Source organism: Anabrus simplex, chromosome 6 (genome assembly GCF_040414725.1).
Source record: "Anabrus simplex isolate iqAnaSimp1 chromosome 6, ASM4041472v1, whole genome shotgun sequence".
In the NCBI taxonomy this organism is placed as follows: domain Eukaryota; kingdom Metazoa; phylum Arthropoda; class Insecta; order Orthoptera; family Tettigoniidae; genus Anabrus; species Anabrus simplex.
In genome coordinates this window covers 212,268,756-212,288,472 of record NC_090270.1, presented here as the reverse complement: position 1 = coordinate 212,288,472, position 19,717 = coordinate 212,268,756, and the positions used below count along the sequence as shown (strand labels likewise).

At 40.9% G+C, this 19,717-nt stretch overlaps 1 protein-coding gene across 1 annotated transcript in view; it reads right to left on the bottom strand.

Moving 5' to 3' along the window:
• The window catches only part of LOC136876327 (carcinine transporter), a 309,979-nt gene that overhangs the window by 116,808 nt on the left and 173,454 nt on the right, over nt 1-19,717 (bottom strand). Inside the window, exon 2 of the mRNA XM_067150177.2 lies at nt 531-1,513. Within this exon, the coding sequence (XP_067006278.2) occupies nt 531-656 (126 nt within the window). The 5' untranslated portion in view covers nt 657-1,513. The remainder of the gene's footprint in view (nt 1-530; nt 1,514-19,717) is intronic.

Below are 19,717 nucleotides of genomic sequence, written 5' to 3'. Positions count from 1 at the left end.
TTACAGAGTGTTCTGCCCACCAGACCACTATAAATTTTCCTTTCTACTTCACGCGGTGAGTTGTAAAATGTACTGCTCTAAAACTATTTCAAATTTTTCGTTCTGCAAAATCTGTTTGAAAGTAAACAAATATTTGTTACAATAGATTTTGTTTCAGCAAGACACCCCCCAAAATATGCTAACCCCCTCCGAAAAAATTCTGGGTACGGCGTTGTGTATAAGTCAAGTTAAAAGTTACAAAAACACATTAAAATACAAAAACCAAACTAAAAATAGTCAACAGAATAAAACATAGTTAAGAAAAATGAAATTAAAAGCATATAACCTCACTTTCCCTATCAACAAACACATGGTCTCTTTTAAAATTTAACTAGATAAATAAATAAATAAATAAATAAATAAATAAATAAATAAATAAATAAATAAATAAATAAATAAATAAATAAATAAATAAATAAATAAAGCTTTGCTTTGATATTTCCCATAAATCCATTGTGAGAGTAATTCAATTTAAGATTGATTGTACTCACCTGACTGAAAGCGAGAAATGCTGCTGGTATGGTTGCCGGTATACACAGGAGGTAGTACATGATATTCTGGTACCGTCCTCTTTCTCCAATGTGCAACAGTACTTCGTCAAAATCAATTGAAGACATCTTGATCACTGTTACAACTGCACTCACACGCTATTATTAATTGCTTTAAAACAATTGATTTGAGAGTTAATGGCTTCAGAACAGCCTAACTTGCACACTTAATTGAAATACTGATGAATAAATAACCTGACACGTGGTTTAAATTTCTACTGAAAACTAACACACTGTTTCACTCACACACAGTAGTTCATTATTTCTTGAACAAATTTGAAGTTTCGAAAACGAATTTTTTTAACACTTGTTTATAAATCTTTTAGGTTGCAACGTTCCGAAACTACTCGAAGTTTTTGATCAGATTTCAAATACTTTGTTCTGCAACATCCAAGAAAAGATTTGAACCTAAGATTCTTTACGATAACTTATTTATAAAAATCCAATACTGGCGTTAAACACTTTCAGGTAACTTTTATTCTGAGACTATCGTTTTCAAAACAATTAAAAAACGTATCTATCCTATAGTTAAGAATTTGTACAAATTAAAAGTATCAAAAATGGAAAATAAATTATTGTTCATAAATAGCTTCTTTTCAGGGTAACGAACAATTTCTTCCCAAAAAACATTTTGTTTCTATTAAATGCGATTTATCCACTTTAATGACGCTTCAACTTGAAATCCGCACTGTTCCTGGTTTAATTAACTCGTGTTTTGAATTTTACGTCCTACATATAAGGCACACGCAGTGAAGATTAATGGCTGATTAATCTGTCGACTGCTTGTCAGGAAGAGGCTCCCGAAACACTGTCCGTCCCATTGTTGAGCCGTTCCACGTCGGTACTGATGAACTTGCCTGCATGGCCTCCCGGGATGTCGCAAGTGTGTGAGCGCGCGGTGCTGCCACAAGCTCGACTGGATCACGCTAAAAGAGAAGAAACAATGAAACAAACATGAGAGGATGTCATCTTAGCTATTCTCTACACTTCTAATTTATGACTGAGGCAATGATATACGCACAGTAGTGTGAATGATGTTTACTATCTCATGAAGTTCATACAACCGTACTACAAGCACGAGATGGCTCTCCACGTTATTTTCATGTCCTCTTTTTTCACAATATTCGTAACATTTTAATTCCATTCTGAGCATACGTATCAAGTAAAATAATAAAGATTAAGGGAAACTATAGGCCTATAGTATTCCAACTAACGAAAAAACTTGTTCTTGTTGCAGTTGTTATTGGTCTATAAAAGTGGCTCGGAACATAAAGCCTACCTTCTGATTATTTATTTATTTATTTATTTATTTATTTATTTACTTATTTAAGTCCATCTAATGACCTGACCTTCAAGGAGTTATAAAGAAAATTTTATTACAGATCACAAGAGATTCTCTGCAAATTATTCAGTTGCATTTATGCTTGAAATCGTAATCACATTACGATGAATTTTCCAGAAAAGATATTATTTCATTATTATAATTAAATACTGTAACTTATGTGTTCCGAACTTTTATAGTCGCCCTCACTGGAGGACGGATGATTTATTTTTTAATACATCTTACTATTAGTCTGACACTGTGATTAAGCCGGTTCGAGTCCTGTTAGTCGAAACAAATAATCTCCTTCTGATTGCTGACCGACAGATTAGGAGAGGTGGTGGCCAAAAGCTTCGATGTAATTCCAAACCTCTCCGCAGTGTTCATATGGAGTTAGGGCATATGATGTTGTTGATGGTGATTCGTCCGTCCGATGGAGACGTAAAGCCATTCACTTCACCTCATTAACTCATCTGATGAGGTTGACGTCAAGAAGGGCATCCGGTCATAAGACTCGCTACAAAGATTCTTTGTCGGGCTAAGTGGCTCAGACGGTTGAGGCGTTGGCCTTCTGACCCAAACATGGCAGGTTCAATCCTGGTTCAGTCCGGTGGTGTTTGAAGGTGCTCAAATACGTCAGCCTCGTGTCGATGGACTTACTGGCACGTAAAATAACTCCTGACGGACAAAATTCCGGCAACTAGGCGCCTCTGAAAACCGTAAAATGTAGTTAGTGCGACGTAAATCAAATATTATTATTATTATTATTATTATTATTATTATTATTATTATTATTATTATTATTATTACTACTTAAGATTCATTTCACTTCATATCCGAACCCGTAGAGCAACGGGACAAAAGTTGGATGTTTATTTATTTATTTATTTATTTATTTATTTATTTATTTATTTATTTATTTATTGTTTATAGAATGAATACGTGAGAAGGCTAATGCAGTGGGCACGCAGTTGCAGTCAACAGCATTCTGTAAGAAATAAGCGATTTTTAGATAAAATTATCTTTAAATAATAATAATAATAATAATAATAATAATAATAATAATAATAATAATAATAATAATAATGATGAAAGAAAGCCTACAACCTGTTTTCCAGTCATTGACCGAGTCAGGGATATAATGAATGAAGCAGATATAGGCTATTAGTACGATGGGGTCGCCATTCCCAAAGTGATTTATTAATGACTGATAGATGCTATGAAATGAAAATGGAGAGTGTTGCTGGAATTAAAGATGACAGGGAAAACCGGAGTACCCGGAGAAAAACCTGTCCCGCCTCTGCTTTGTCCAGCACAAATCTCACATGGAGTGACCGAGATTTGAACCACGGTATCCAGCGGTGAGAGGCCGACGCGCTGCCGTCTGAGCCACAGAGGCTTGTAATAATAATAATAATAATAATAATAATAATAATAATAATAATCCGATATTCTGTTTTACTCTTACAGATGGCAGAGAAACGGATCTCTGTTGGGCGACCTATTTTAATTAATTTTGTCGGGTAATCACCAAATGTATCACTAGAGATCCTTTACATGCCGATATTCTACGACACGGAGTGCCGAATGGACATTTTTCCACCCTTTAAAATGCGACTGCCTCTGTCAGCTTTAATTCTACGATCTTAGATCCAGAGACCGATATTCCACTACTGATTCGCAGTGTAACAAGCTGTGAGTCCCTGAGGTAGCTTAGTATTGTCACTGTCAGCACCGACATTTGATACTTGCATATTCGATTCTTCCAGATTCCCAGCTCGATTTCCGAGCGCGAGTTAACGTGCTCCTCTACAAGGTACTATAATTCTAAATGCCTAGATTGTGTCCCAATTAGGTCCACGGTAACGAGATGAGAATCTGACCAACGACAGAGGACAGGATGTGTCATTTTTCTCACTACAATCTCCCCTGTTCAAATTCTCCGGACCCTTTCAGTGTGACAGTTGAGTAAGTGGACGGCCTCGTTTAGAACTAAATGACCCCTGATGAAGCTGGGACATTACGAGAAAGCAAATCTGATATCCTCAAAAATTGACACCATATAAATACAGAAAACAATTCATCATTCTCACAGATCCCCACCAACTCCGAGCAGAAAGATGAACAGCTGTTCCAAAGAAACTCTTAACTGGCGTTCATATTCGAAGCTAAAGTGCTCACATCATTCTGCACTATAGAATTGGGAAGCTTACCTGTCTTGAGTTTCAAGTTCCGAATCCTACCACTACTGCGCTCGAGTGTGATAACTCCGGTCTAGTATTTTTACAGCCATTCCTGTAACTCCTAAAAAAGTGACCTCTCTGCCTAGTCGAATCAGTAAAGCTGTACTCGGTTTATACTGCGAAGGATATGGGTTCGATTCGCCGGAAATAAGTCATGAAGTTTAGAAATGAGACTTCCTCTTTTCCTCTTTCCTCTCGGGTCCTCTTTGTCTACACAGAAATGATTTCCGGGTTAATATCTGAGGTAAAGGAACCTGCATATAGAACTAACCTCTCCGTCTTACTTAGTAATGAGATTTCGAATATTGAAAGCGTTTATCTGCATTCCACCATGGCGATCACACACTACAAATACAGAGATGGATTTATATTCTATTAGTGCCTGATACGTAGCCCAATTCTATGAGACTCAATAAATTACAGATACACGTGTAGTCCTACTAGTTCAGTACCTACGATAATCTAGAGGTTAGTGTCGTATATTCCTTCCTGGTTGGCCTCAATGCAGTTCTGCTACAAATTTAAGACTTGTCTTAGGCCTGTTGCCTAGTCAAGACAGTATAAGTATCTGGAATTATGCTGAGTTCATTTTATTATTAGGAAAACAGAAAATTTGGTGAAAAACCCGCCGCTTGAACCTCTTCTAATTTCAAGAAAGTATTTTTTGTTTCCTAATAGCTTAACATCGCACTAATACATGAGAGTTTTAGTGGTGTTGAAATGGAAAAAAGCCAGGGCAGCGATGGTGGTTGTACGGTCTTATTAAAGGTACTTTTTCGAAATTTGGATGGTGTGGGAGTACGAGAAACCATCTTCAGAGATGCCGAGCTCGAGCCTACCACATTTCAAAAGTAAGTTTAGTGTACACGACCTTTACGGTTGTCAATTCGTTGAGCCAAAATTACTCCCACTACAAGCTATATAAAATTAGGTCTGATGAAGCGCTATGTAAATCCCGGCTCTTTGGTGGAATGATCAGCATACTGGTCTTCAACTTAGAGTGCCCTGGATTCGATTCCCCACTGTGAGGGGAGTATTTTAACTGCGTATGATTAATTCCTCTGTCTCGGAAACTGGGCTTTTGTCTGTATCTTAAAGTTTCATCCATCCCTTCACATGGGATTGGCGTTAAAAAGGGTATTCGGCCGTAAAACTGGGCCAATATATTGGGCAAAGGCCGGGAAGAAGAAGCAGCTTGCGCAGATTATGAATGAAAAGTGCGCGTGCTTCAACCCTCTACGCTACCAATACACATTTCTTCCATTATTCCACGAGAAACTGGAAGCAGATATTTTTTAATGGCCCTACGTCCAGTTCCATGGCTAAATGGTTAGCGTGCTGGCCTTTCGACACAGAGGTCCCGGGTTCGATTCCCGGCAGGGTCGGGAATTTTAACATCATTGGTTAATTTCCCTGGCACGGGGGCTGGGTGTATGTGTTGTCTTCATCATAATTTCATCCTCATCACGACGCGCAGGTCTCCTACGGGAGTCAAATCAAGAGACCTGCACCTGGCGAGTCGAATCCGTCCTGGGATCTCCCGGCACTAAACGCCATACGCCATTTCATTTTCATGGCTCTACAATAGTTTTAAATGAAAGTTAAGGAATTCTTAATAACTATGAGCCGCTTGGAGACCGTACGAGTTGGCCGTGCGGTTTGAGGCGCGCGGCTGTGACCTTGCATCCGGGAGATAGTGGGTTCAAATCCCACTGTCGGCAGCCCAGAAGATGGTTTTTCGTGGTTTCCCATATTCACACCAGGCAAATGCTGGGGATGTACCTCAATTAAGGCCACGGCCGCTTCCTTCCAACTCCTAGGCCTTTCCTATACCATCGTCGCCATAAGACCTATCTGTGACGGTGCGACGTAAAGCCACTAGCAAAAACAAAACAACAAAAAAAAACCGCTTGGAGAAGGTTGCTTCGTGTGCATTTTATGATATTTGTGATAACTGAAGAGCAGATAACTCCTAGTTCCTAGTTGAAATTTTGTAGACTTCCTATCAGTGGATAGCAGGATACACGAGTGTCAAACCATGTATGCGACCTTGCCTAAAATCCTAGTGCTATAAGTGGCATGGGGTTGTGGGTGGAGGTGTGGGGTAGGGTATTTCCTTCCGTCATCATATAAAGACTACGGAACAAAGATTTTAAAGCAGGTAGAGTATAAACATGATTGCCAGTAATTGTCGATGTTTGTAGCTAGACATACCTCATTCTAGCAACTCCAGAAAATCAAACAAACGAAACGTTTCTCAGTATGTACACTGTGTATTGTGAAAATTAGTCTCTTTTACTATTCCTCAATACTCGTTTATGCTAACACACATTAACACACGTATATGATACAGATATTAACTTATTTTATTGAAACAACGATGCTATGAACAGCATCCGAGGCACGATTCATACAATATGGATCCTGCGATAAAACTATCAAAGAAAACGAAGATCACTTATGTGTGACAGTCCCTGTAAGAGAGTTACAGTGATTGCTCAGGACTAACACAGGGAGAATTTGATTACCTATTATTGAACAAGATGTTTCAACCTAAATTCCTGCATTAAGCAAGAGACTTCTCTTTTTATTGCAAACTCAGAGATATTTCTTTTCTACGTGATGCATATCTATATTATTTCTTAGAATTCACGGTCAGCTTTTTAAGACATGTACGTCTTATGTTAAAAGTGAGACTAATGTTTTTTGTTTGCACACAATTATTCAGAACGGTTTTACCTAAGCGTTACATATACCGTCAAATGTCTCTTCTGCGTACATCGTCGGAAGCATGGAAAGCTGCCCGTTTACGAGAGGTGTCAGCTGAAACACGGTTGTAAAATATAATAGAATATTTTAACGGTAAAGAATATCCGCTTCAAATATAAGCATACATCTTTATTTTGATTATTATAAATCATTTATAACTACATATTTGCCTGGGAGATATTAGAAGTTACAACTTCGTGAAGTAATCATTCAGACGGGTGTGTAAATTTAGTACACTTTTTCTTTACTGCAATACTCTCGAAATGGGAATAAAGTCTGTTAAATGGTTCCATTGTGTTATCCACGAACTCGCGATCCAGCGTGACATATAAACTCTTCATCTGTTTGAGAATCTCATCTTTCAGAAAATTTGCGATTCATCACGCTTTTTAATGTATTATGGCCCATTCACACGTAGTTTCTTCGCTCGAACACTCTTGAACCACTCATATACCGCACAGTTTACCTCTGTGAAAATTGACTCCCAATTCTTCACTCCCCGATGCCTATTCCTATTTAAATTTTATTCTTCACGATTATGTTTATTTGAAGTTTTCCCGCATTCCAATTTTCCAGGGAGTTTTCTCACAGAAATTCTCTTCGCCTTTCTGCAATTGCATTTTTTTCTTGTTTCGTGGTTTAAACATCCTTATCCTTTCTTACTTAGGTGTACTGAGCGAATGAAATGCTGCAGCATTTCTCTCTCAACAATTAGCGGATGTAAATTTGTTCCGTGGAAAGTTTAACTGAACTGTCTGACCTCGACCTTATCAGTAATAATCTGAGTTATGAATAGAATGATGGAAGCTAGGTTGAAAAAAAATTCCTAGGTAACTTGTGAGTAAACAGTCCCTTGTAACCTTCACGGGTAACTAGAGTTCCCAGAATGTACACTAATTAGAACGCAAGACGACTATAGCGAAAGAACCTTGTACAGAATATTAATTTCACGGCTACTACGCCATTCCTATGTACATTTCTTTCTCTTATTTTCTTGGACTCGAAATAACACAAACATTTATAATACATTCCCGTATGTCTGAAGAATGGTTTTAAGGAAAAGATGGCATATTGCCCGGAGTAAAAGCAATATCCTGGCACGTGTTAAGTGTCCGCTTAAGAGAAGTGGATGAGACTAATGGCGATGTCCGTTGTCCGGAATTGTTCACTTAAATGAGGCTTATTTAACGCGTGTCTTACGTAAAATAAAATTAATTCTGTGGGAAAATATCCGTATAGGGAGGTGTCCGTTAGGTCAGGTTCGTCTTTATATTTAATCTACCCTCGTTGAGTTTAACACGAAGCACAATGAAGTTGTTATGAAAAGGATTGTCAAAAAGATAGTGTCGGGGCCTCGGGTTCGAGTCTTGATCAGGTCGAGAAATTTTAATCTTGAAATTGTAATTCCCTTGGCTCGTGGTCTAAGTGTCTGTGCTGTCCCCAAAATTCCTGCAATTTACAAATCTCACACAACACTATCCTCCATCACACTAAAACGCAGTTTACCGAGCTCGATAGCTGCAGTCGCTTAAGTGCGGCCAGTATCCAGTATTCGGGAGATAGTAGGTTCGAACCCCACTGTCGGCAGCCCTGAAAATGGTTTTCCGTGGTTTCCCATTTTCACACCAGGCAAATGCTGGGGCTGTACCTTAATTAAGGCCACGGCCGCTTCCTTCCCACTCCTAGCCCTTCCCTGTCCCATCGTCGCCATAAGACCTATCTGTGTCGGTGCGACGTAAAGCAACTAGCAAAAAAAAAAAAAAAAAAAAAAAAAAAAAAAAAAAAAAAAAAAACCGCAGTTTCGTATAAATGGCAGACGTAATCCACCCTCGTCGTATGGTCTGGTTTACAAGCTATGTAGGCCCTAAAGGCCTAAACGAACAAAAAATGTCAAGGTAATCAGCCCAAATTTTTCAAAATTTTCGTAACACAGCGTTGAGTTCGATCCTGGGATTTTAGAAGGATGTAGCCTCAGTTCTGCATTGCTTTTGGCGTTTGTGGGTCATGGCCAGTGGTCTTGCGGTAAAGAATAACATTCTTGATTTCCGTATTCATTTCGAATCAGATATTTTCTAAATGAATAGGGATTTTTAGTTTTCATTGCGTGCCATGAAGGGGTACAGTGGGAGGATTACGCCCTCTCTTTGGCTAGGAGATGTGTAGTAATTTGCGGTGTAGTGAAGGAAGAAAGAAAGAAAGAAAGAAAAGGGATGGCTCGTAGTCTATAAGCAAGGACCGTCCCGAAATTTGACTGGAAGTGAGAATGGGATACCATTCTCAGGATAGCTGACGGTGAGGTCTGAACCTACTCGCCTCCCGAATGCAGAGTTGTTCTATAGCGACCTGTTTTCTGTATTGGAATTTAATTTTTATAACCAATATACTATATTAAACGCTTTCGTCATGAATGAAATTGCAGTAATTCTACCAACAGTACGTTTGAAAACATTTTATATTATGATTATTCATCGAGATTAAAGTCGCAAATAATAATTCAAAGCATATGTGTTCAATAAGAAGGATATTATCTATGATTATGAAGGAGTTCAATTTGAGCATCACTCTAAACTGGTTCGTCTATCTCGTATAATCACTTCGTAATGTTCTGTCTGGTTCTCTAGCACTTATTTAAAAAGGGATTAAATTATCGAGATAAACGGAAACATTTATGGGAAAGATTAAGGAATATAGTACGTAAACAGTAATTGCACAGGTTTGCAGAATGCTTAAGGTTATTTTACTAACAATGTTTGATTACTAAATTGCAATAAAATACATGTTATGCCGCAGGTTTGAGAAAAGAACGAACAAAAATATCAAGGTAATCAGTAACATTTACGTAGGGAAATTAGAAAGTGTCTCCCTTTTGGTAACCTGCTCCGAAACTTTGGATCATAATTCATTAAGTAATGAAGTTCCGCACTCGGGCAGCTACTTGGCGATCATTAGAACATTAACCAGTTAAAACAAAGCCTTCAGAAAGGTTTGGCACAGGTTTGAACTCTCTGGCGAGAAATATGAAGCCAGAAATTAGTACGTGCACTGAATCAGAATAAGACTGAATAATATTTATTATTACTATTAATAATAATAATAATAATAATAATAATAATAATAATAATAATAATAATAATATATTAACAAATACATCGCAAGTGTAATCGAACTCTCCATAGCAACCGCGAAGGTGTTATATAGAATGTATATACGGAAATTGCCATCCAGTACGCCCGTGTAAAGAGTATCAGGGCAATTAAATCAGGATAGGAACGAAGCAATTTGCCAGATAATGGTTGCCTGGTTGTACTTCCTCTTAAAGGAATAATCAACACCACCAAGCAATTCGCGATTTCTGTCTAATAATAGACTGTAGTCTAAGACGAGTTTCTTTTTTATTATTTGTTTTACAGACAGGTCTTAAGGCGACGATGGAATAGGACAGGGCTAAAATTAGGAATAAAGCGACTGTGGCCTTAGTTAAGGTACACCTCCAGCATTTTCCTGGTACGAAAATAGGGAACCACGGAAAGTCATCTTCAGGGCTGCCGATAGTGGGGTTTGAGCCCACCATCTCCCGAATTCAGGCTAATAGGTACATTTTAGACGAGGTCTGCTGGGCAAATACTTCCAAAGGAGCCGCCATAACGTCCTAAATCACAATTATGTTGCAAAATACACTTTTTTGGTGTCTGATGGTGCTGAAACATCAAAATCTATCCAAAGTAGGATGTCGAAGTTTTGTATGAATACAATATTTCCTTCACTCACACCGTCGTTCAAAAAAGATATAACTTTTATATCGAATCGAGATGCCTGCTGTAATTTCTTGATGGATACAGTCCTTTGCATCCATCTCTTGGCACAGGCCAGAGTAAAGTGTAGCTTCCACCGAAGTCCCAGTCAACATCCATGGCTGTGACAATATGGAAGTTGCTGGGGTATGAATAGTGCTGAGTAATGACATTCAGAGCATGACTTGTGCATCTGAGTGTTATGAAAGGTGCTGTTCATAGGGTCAGTCGTGCTGCAGTAGTACTTTCTGACCCAGTGAGGAAAGCAATGGCAAACTACTTCACTCCTCATCTTGCCTAGTACGCCTCATTTTGGTGCTGCCATTGGTTTTTGGGGTTTCCTTATAACCGCATAACCTTTGGTGGTGCTATTTGAGGATCCAACCAGCCTCTGGGCTGATGACCTAACAGACAGACATCGAATCGAGATCAAACAAACCGACTGCGGAGACAATTACCATCTCCGAAACCCCGGGACCCTCTGAACCGAAGGCCTCAATTTGACAAAGCTTCCTTATCGGAAATTAAAATTAATCATCTCTTGGCAGCGAAGTCTTCATTTTACTGATTTCCACAATCTTGGTTAGTGTAGCTCTAGGACTAAGGTAAAGTCGTGCTTCTGATAGCGTCAACCTTTAACATGAAAGGCAAACGAGCATAAGCGCCACTCTAGCAACAAGAACGACTGATTGTTTCACAGGTGTTTATTATTTCATTTCAATGTTTACATGATCTTTTTCAAAGTAGTCCCTTCCTACCTACTTCAATGCACTTTTCATAGCGTTTCTGCCAGTCCTTGAACGCATGGTGCAGACAATACTTTGTCAGGTCCTTGAGAATCGCCTCACTTTTCTCGAGCACTGCTTCAGAGTTTTTCCTTTAGTGACAGGAATTAAAAAAAATTCCAGGGTGAAAGATCAGGGCTATAAGGTGGATGCGGTTGTTGAATCGAGCCAGAAATTGCATGACTTGATTTGCGACGTGAAGCCGTGCCACCTAGTCCGAGAAAACTCTGGTCGTTTCTTTGCAATGTGCTTCCTCAGTGTAGCCAATACTGACGTGTAGTAACAGTAGTGTGAGGGGAGTTGGTAAATCATTTCATTACAGTAAAATAATGTGACTACCATCACTTTCCCTGCAGATGGAACAACATTTGCCTTTTTTTTTTTTTTTTTTTTTCCCGACACTGTGCTGGCTTGTTTTCCTTCAGGATCATAATGATGCTTCAGCTTTACGTAAGTTTCAGTGACTGAATGTCCGTCTCGTTGGCTGAATGGTCAGCGTACTGGCCTTCGGCTCAGAGGGTCCCGGGTTCGATTCCCGGCCGGGTCGGGGATTTCAACCTTCATTGGTTAATTCCAATGGCCCGGGGGCTGGGTGTTTGTGCTGTCCCCAACATCCCTGCAACTCACACGCCACACGTAACACTATCCTCCACCACAATAACACGCAGTTACCTACATATGGCAGATGCCACCCACCCTCATCGGAGGGTCTGCCTTACAAGGGCTGCACCCGGCTAGAAATAGCCACACGAAATTATGTTATAGTGACTGAATGGTTTAAACGGAAACAGAATTTGCTCGCGTCACCTCCATTGTCTGGTATGCGAAATGCACGTAGCGTCTACAAAATAGAACATTACTATCAACCTAGCGATACGAGAGTGCTGCCGCCTAAGGACTTTATACATGAAAACCCGGTCTTTTCAAATATCTATGTTACAGACAGGAAACTATCATGGAAGCTACAGGAAAAAAATCAGTCTCAGTTTTTGTTGATCAGCCCTCGTATTTACTCACTCCTAAAGTATAATGTATTTAAGGTTGATTTTCCTTTACACATTAGCACAGGAAAAGGAACACAACGAACGTTGTTCTGATGGACTGCACATCCATGTGTGGCTGGGAGGCGTGACCAGTCTTAAGGAAGAACATTGTGGGATACGAGGTATTGCTCGCGCACCGTCGACTATGACCACCTTCCTAGTTCCTAGTTCTAGCTCTCTCCAGTTCCAGCGCCTCCGAAATCCTACACTTGTTATCGGTGGTGGCGATTTTTTTATTTTAAGAGAAAGCACAAATGGGTCAACCAGTGAATTTTAATCAGGAAAGAAAAAATAACGAAGAGAGTGGAAGAGACTATTTTATGGACATGTCTAATGGATGCACCATTCCAGGTTGACCAACCAGCTTCTCGTTTACTGGCAAAAGAGGAAGACCAAATCGCCATGGTTGATGGAAGTATACAAAGTTCTGCGAGAACCTGGAGGAACAGAAAAAGATTTAAAAGGCCGGATATTTCTTAGGAGGATGCTCAGAGAAAATAGGTTCTAGGACAAACCACCCAGAAGGAAGACAGGTGCCCTCTGGACCAAAAGAGAAGCAGGAACAACACAGCCAGAGGATGCGCAATTACTGGGCAACCATCTCAACCCACCCCAAACGCAATAGTTGAATATCGTGATCCTATACGAAACAAGAAGAAGAAGTAGGAGAAGAAGAAGATAACAATGATGAAGAAGCATAAGAAGAAGAGGGTCAACCATTCGGAGAATGAAGAGAAAGGTATCGGAAGATATGAAAATGAGAGGCTCCCTAACCTAACCTAATCCCATGGCACTGCAGCCCTGAAGGGCCTTGGTCTACTAAGCAACCGCTGCTCAGCCTGAAGGCCTGCAGATTAGGGAGAGGTTCCGTTGGGCTTGTAAATACAGCTAATACTACTGAGGATGGCAGAATGCAAGAGTTGTCCAAGGGTGGTAGGTAGCAACGTTGAAAGTAGGCAGAATGGTGCAAGTAAATGGAAGAAATAACAGTTGATATAGATGTTGATTCCCATACGGAAACTGAAATAACAGTTTCAGTCAGGGATCCCGCGTTCACTAATCCACTGGCCCCAGTCACCTGCTACGACAGACAAAAGATGTATTATACACTCCCACCCACAGGAGGCCATGACTTATTGGGACGTTAAAAATACACGAACAAGAAAATCGTACTCATGTGGTGAAATAAATTCGTGTCCTCATCCTGAGCTGGTGCAACTCTTTTCAGGCTCACCCCAAATAGAGGTGAGCTGCACGTTCCATTTTAACTCCATACCAGTCCTCCTTTCAATCTAAGTCTGACAGTACACAGAATCGAATCCTGGCCCCCCAGTTCAGCAGCTAATAGCGCTAACCGTTACATTATGGAGGTGGACACCCAAGTGCTGAAATGTTCGAATGTAAGAAAACACTCATTCGAGTTTTCTTTCGTTTTTGTAGATTTTTTTTCTATTTGCTTTACGTCGCACAAACACAGATAGGTCTTATGGCGACGATGGGACAGGGAAGGGCTAGGAGCGGGAGGGAAGCGGCCGTGGCCTTAATTAAGGTACAGCCCCAGCATTTGTTGATTGTTTAACGTCACACTAGCAGAGAGACTTTTTGTAATGTTGTGTTACGTTAGTATTAGGACTTAAGAAGGTATCGAATGTGGTTTTAATTAGGCCACAGCACCAGTGTGTTTGATGCGGAAATGGCCAAATGGAGAAACAATAAAAAGCTATCTTCAGAGATGCAGACGATGAAAACTGGTATGTATGTCTCAATCTGGCTGAACACTAATAAGCATGCTGAAACGGTGCAAATCAACCGTTTGTTGCAATATAACTCATGCATAACTAATGTAATCAATCTGAATAATTTATGCACTTTATAAAGCTTTACTTTACAATTACTAGCGGCTTATTTGAATAAGATTTTAATAAATTATCGTTCAAGAGATATGATTATTGAAATTTGCATTCTGCTCATAAACTTCTTTGCATAAATAACTCGTGGTTACTATCGACCTTACGCTTATGTTTCAGGTTACGACAACATTCCGTAGAGTTCAGTTTCCGACATGATGAAATTTGATACAGCAATTGTGCTTGGATGTAGAGGCTCCGTGGCTCAGGCGGCAGCGCGCCGGCCTCTCACCGCTGGATACCGTGGCTCAAATCCCGGTCACTCCATGTGAGATTTATACTGGACAAAGCGGAGGCGGGACAGGTTTTTCTCCGGGAAATCCGGTTTTACCTATCATCTTTCATTCCAGCAACACTCTCCAACATCATTTCATTTCATCCGCCAGTCATTAATCATTGCCCTAAAGAAGTGCGACAGGCTTCGGCAGCCGGCACAATTCCTATCCTCGTCGCAAGATGAGGGCTTCATTCATCCCATCTCTGAGCCAGTCAATAACTGGAAAACAGGTTGTAGGTTTTCATTTTCAATAGTGCTTGGATACTCAGTGACTCGTAGGCCAGACTGAACTGAAATGAACGGTAAGCACAGTGTTAAGGCTTTAATGCAATGACTGTCCTATCTTTCCTACGTCCACGGTCACACTGGTTCTCATGGAAACGAAAGGCCAGTCGCTCTCCCAAAAGCAGCTTCAAAATCCGTTATGGAATTAGTTTACAGCAAATCATCCCCAAGCTCTGCAAAATCTCAAACCAAAACACAAGTAATAAGTCAGTACAACATGCTCTGAATCTCAAGTACTGTACAGTCCGCGAAACGTTTAGTGATACTTCGTTTTACGGGGGTGAGGAGTAAGGAGGGAGCTATCCCGGTTCCGGTAATTCTGCCAACTGAATGGAAATGAAATCTGAATTGAATCGATAGTATGATCGATCGATATGAATTTTCTAAACCGTCGTTTCCGTGCAGGAATTCTAGGTTGTTCCTGTGAAGTACCTTGATTTTCCTCATTCATGTTCAAGCTTAATCTATAATTTGACTTTGCTGTGTAAATAACAACACTATTTAAAGTGTTGCAATTATACCGCCAGATGTCCCACGGCGATGCATAATGGTTTCATATTTTTTGTGTCAGAGGTTGCCAATACGAATCTCGATGATAACCGAGGTTTACCGATTCAGCACTAGGGAGCCGAAGTATCACTGAAAGTTTCGCGTACTGTACAAAAGGCTCTGTCACAAGATATATACGGTACATAGCACCAGGCAGCCCGCTCGCGCCATATTTTCTACTTATGTCGCGCATGCACTACTGAAGAATGGGATATCTAATAACTGATTTTCACCTGCTGGCAGGTAAATTACGTCAGAACACGAAAAGATAACAAAGTGACAGCCGCTCGCTGCATGTTCCTTAGCGCTACCCGTCAAATGCGCACCCTTGCGTTAGTAAGTCTCGTTTCGGAACGCTCAGGAGTAGGTTGGTATTTGGTACAGTTGCTGTCAACATATCGACAACACTAATTTTAATCTATGAAGAATCTGGTCGGAATGCAGCCGAAGCTCGCAGACGGTAGGTGCAAGTGTTTCCAACCTGTTTCTAGACACGGATTCGGCGAACAGAGTGGCATGTCTGTACGTGTATAAATTAATGAGTTTTTAAATTGTATTTTTCTGCATCTTTGACATGTTTACAAATGCACCCTGTTACAGAACGTGTATAGTAAAATGACTGCTATTGGTTTCACATCCGAAATGCAGCATGTTGTAACGCTCCTTTATAAATCAGCGGTTAGGCATCCCATTCGTCAATGTTGCACGCGGGACACTTATAAATAGAAAGTACGGGGCTGCAGGGCCACATGGTATACAGGGTTATTCACCCAACATGTTACACAGAAATAACTTCTAAACCATTAAAGATATCGGCATTCTGCTTTCATATTCGTAAATGGTACCCAGAGTCTTGTAAAATAACGTACTACTTAGTCTCATGGGGTGATTAATAACCGAGATATTGATACTAACTCCATATTTTTAAATGGAACGGCACAAATTCATACAGCTGGCCTAAAGTTCAACTGCGTACAAGTTCAAATATGTAAGTACTTTTAAAATCGGACACTTACTTTTTGAGATATAAATAAGAACAGCATGCGCGGTTTGCTGCCTAACATCGAGGTCATCGGCACCTAATGGTACGAAATGAAATAAAAAAATTCAAATTCATCCACTGAATAAAATAAAATAAAAAATGTCATGAAGAATGAATGGATGGACATGAACTCTACAAAAAACAAAAACAAAAACAAACAAACAAAAACAGTGGATCAGACTCAAAAAGAAGGTAATTAATTAGAGTATTACTGACCAAGGAACCATTAATAAAGCACAATGATGCTTGATGTCTGAAGGGGTGCTAAATTCACGTCTAAGGCTCCACAGAATGGTACATGTCGCGAGTAAAGTAGAACCATGGTATTTGTCATTGTGGGGTACTGATCAAAAGTAGCGAAGACTCACGGTGGTCCACACAAGATGGTACTACTCACAAGTATTGAAATCCGTACAGGGAACGCAGACCTATGGTGTTTCTCACACAATGGCGCCACTCATAGCCAACGCAAACCGGTAAGGTTCCTCACCTAGGTGTACTAGTCACGGGCGCCGGTATTCCCGTGGTGTTCCTCACATAGTGGGTACCAATCACAGGCAACGCTGACCCACGGTGCCGCTCATATAGCGGTACAACTCACAGGCTACGCCCAGACCCGCGGTGTTGCCCACATGAGTACAACGCACGGGTACTGGAATCCTCCAGGCCAGGCTTTTTACTGCAACTAATCACAAACCTATTTCGTACCAATTTAGTGATACTACTCGCAAGTACATGCAACCCATGGTGTTCCCCGCATGATGGTACGAATCAAGAGTAGTTTCATGGTTCTAATTCAATCATCCCTTGGTCGCCCCTTGTAGTCGCCTCTGACGACAGGCAGGGGATACCGCGGGTGTATTCTACATGTGCGTCCCCCACCCGCAGGGGGTAGTGTGTTTGGTCCGCGAGAGGTATTTTATTTCCCTCAAGTCCGCCGGCAAGCCGGTTAGGACCCCCCTACCCGCCACCTGGGACGCGCCACGTGGGAGTATCACCTCTCCCCCTGCTACGCCTGCGTAGCAGGTTCGTGGCTTGCGTGGTTTTGCATGCCGCATCAGACGGCGTGAAGTCGGGCAAGCTGCTTCCTGGCCTTGATTCCAGCCACAGAACTGATACCAGGCATGTACTGTAAACATAATATGATGTACCGTAACATACCCTGGGTGTGCAACGTTGTTGTATGACTGGCGAACACACAACGGAGAAGGGAGAATAAAGTTGTATTTTTTTGCTTTGACATGTAATAGGTTGCGCTCAGTTTAGCGTTTTATCTCATGGATGGGAATGGGAAGGATTTGGAGAGGAAGTCGGCCGTGGCCTATCACAAAGGTACCTGTCCGATATTTGCCTTGTGTTGAACATGGGGCACCATGAAAATCACTTTCAGGTTGGGGGAGGTAAGACTCGAATCTACGCTCTCCCGAATGCACGCTACTACAGTCGCGCTTGAGCTCTGAAGAGATTAATGCGTGTAAAATAAAACATAAATAATAGTGTTGCTGCCATCTCACCACGATCAGCTCTGAACACTTGCTTTTCTAGAAGGAACTCTTCCGGTGTTTTGTGTTACGTTTATTTCTCAACTCGTAGAGTAGTATGAACTGTACACTAAAACCAGTGACAATTACAGCTTTCGTTATGTTCCTTTCAAGGCAAAGTACTTATTTTATTCCTTTTAAGCACATCTGTCCTGTCATGTGTTCGCCTGTCATACACACTTTGCGAACCCATCACATGTGTATGAGGTGCTTACATGCCTGGTATCCATTTTGCGGCTGAACTCACTCCCAGAAAACTGCTTGCGCCTCAATATGCCCTTCCCCGAATTCACGCCTTCTGATGCGGCATGCAAAACAGCGCATGCTGTTCTTACTTATATCTCAAAAAGTAATTGTCCGATTTTGAAAATACATATTTGAAATTGTACGCAGATGAACTTTTAAATCAGCTGTATGAATTTGTGCCGTTCCATTTTAAAATATGGAGTTGGTATCAATATCTCGGTTATTAATCACCCCTTTAGACTAAGTAGCACGTTATTTTACAAGACCCTGGGTACCATTTATGAATATGAAAACAGAATGCTGATATCTTTAATGGTTTAGAAGTTATTTCCGTGTAACATGTTAGATGAATAACCCTGTATTATCCAGTCCTACCGAGCTCGATAGCTGCAGTCGCTTAAGTGCGGCCAGTATCCAGTATTCGGGAGATAGTAGGTTCGAACCCCACTGTCGGCAGCCCTGAAAATGGTTTCCCGTGGTTTCCCATTTACACACCAGGCAAATGCTGGGGCTGTACCTTAATTAAGGCCACGGCCGCTTCCTTCCCACTCCTAGCCCTTCCCTGTCCCATCGTCGACATAAGACCTATCTGTGTCGGTGCGACGTAAAGCAACTAGCAAAAAAAAAAAAAATATCCAGTCCTGTGCAAAACACTGGTGCCAGACTTGATTTTTACTCAGTTTATTTTACTGTATTTTTTTGCTAGTGGTTTAAAGTCGCACTAACACATCGGAGATTTTTGGAATCGCAAGGACGGGAAAGTGATAGAATTAGGAAGGTAGCGGACGTGGCCTTAATTAAGGCACAGTCCCGGTGATATGGCTTTGCAGTTCTGCTCACGTAGTTTGAGCTTGAATTTGGAAGATGATGGGTTCGAATCCCATCGTCGGCAGCCCTGAAGATGGTTTCCCGTGGTTTCCCATTTACACATCAGGTAACTGCTGGGACTGGGAAGCCGTGCCACTCCCTTCACAATCCTAGCCCCCTCCAATGCTTACGTCACCGATAAAAAAAGTTTCGAACTTTTCCAGAAACTGTTCTTTTTTTGCTATTTGTTTTACGTCGCTCCGACACAGATCTTATGGCGACGATGGGAGAGTAAAGGCCTAGGCATGGGAAGGAAGTGACCTTGGCCTTAATTAAGGTACAGCCCCGGCATTTGCCTGGTGTGAAAATGGGAAATCACGGAAAACCATCTTCAGAGCTGCTGACAGTGGGATTCGAACCCACTATCTCCAGGATGCTAGCTCACAGCTGCGCGCTTCTAACCGCACGGTCAACTCGCCCGGTAGAAATTGGTCTATCAACTTCATGTATGGTACGTGGTATAC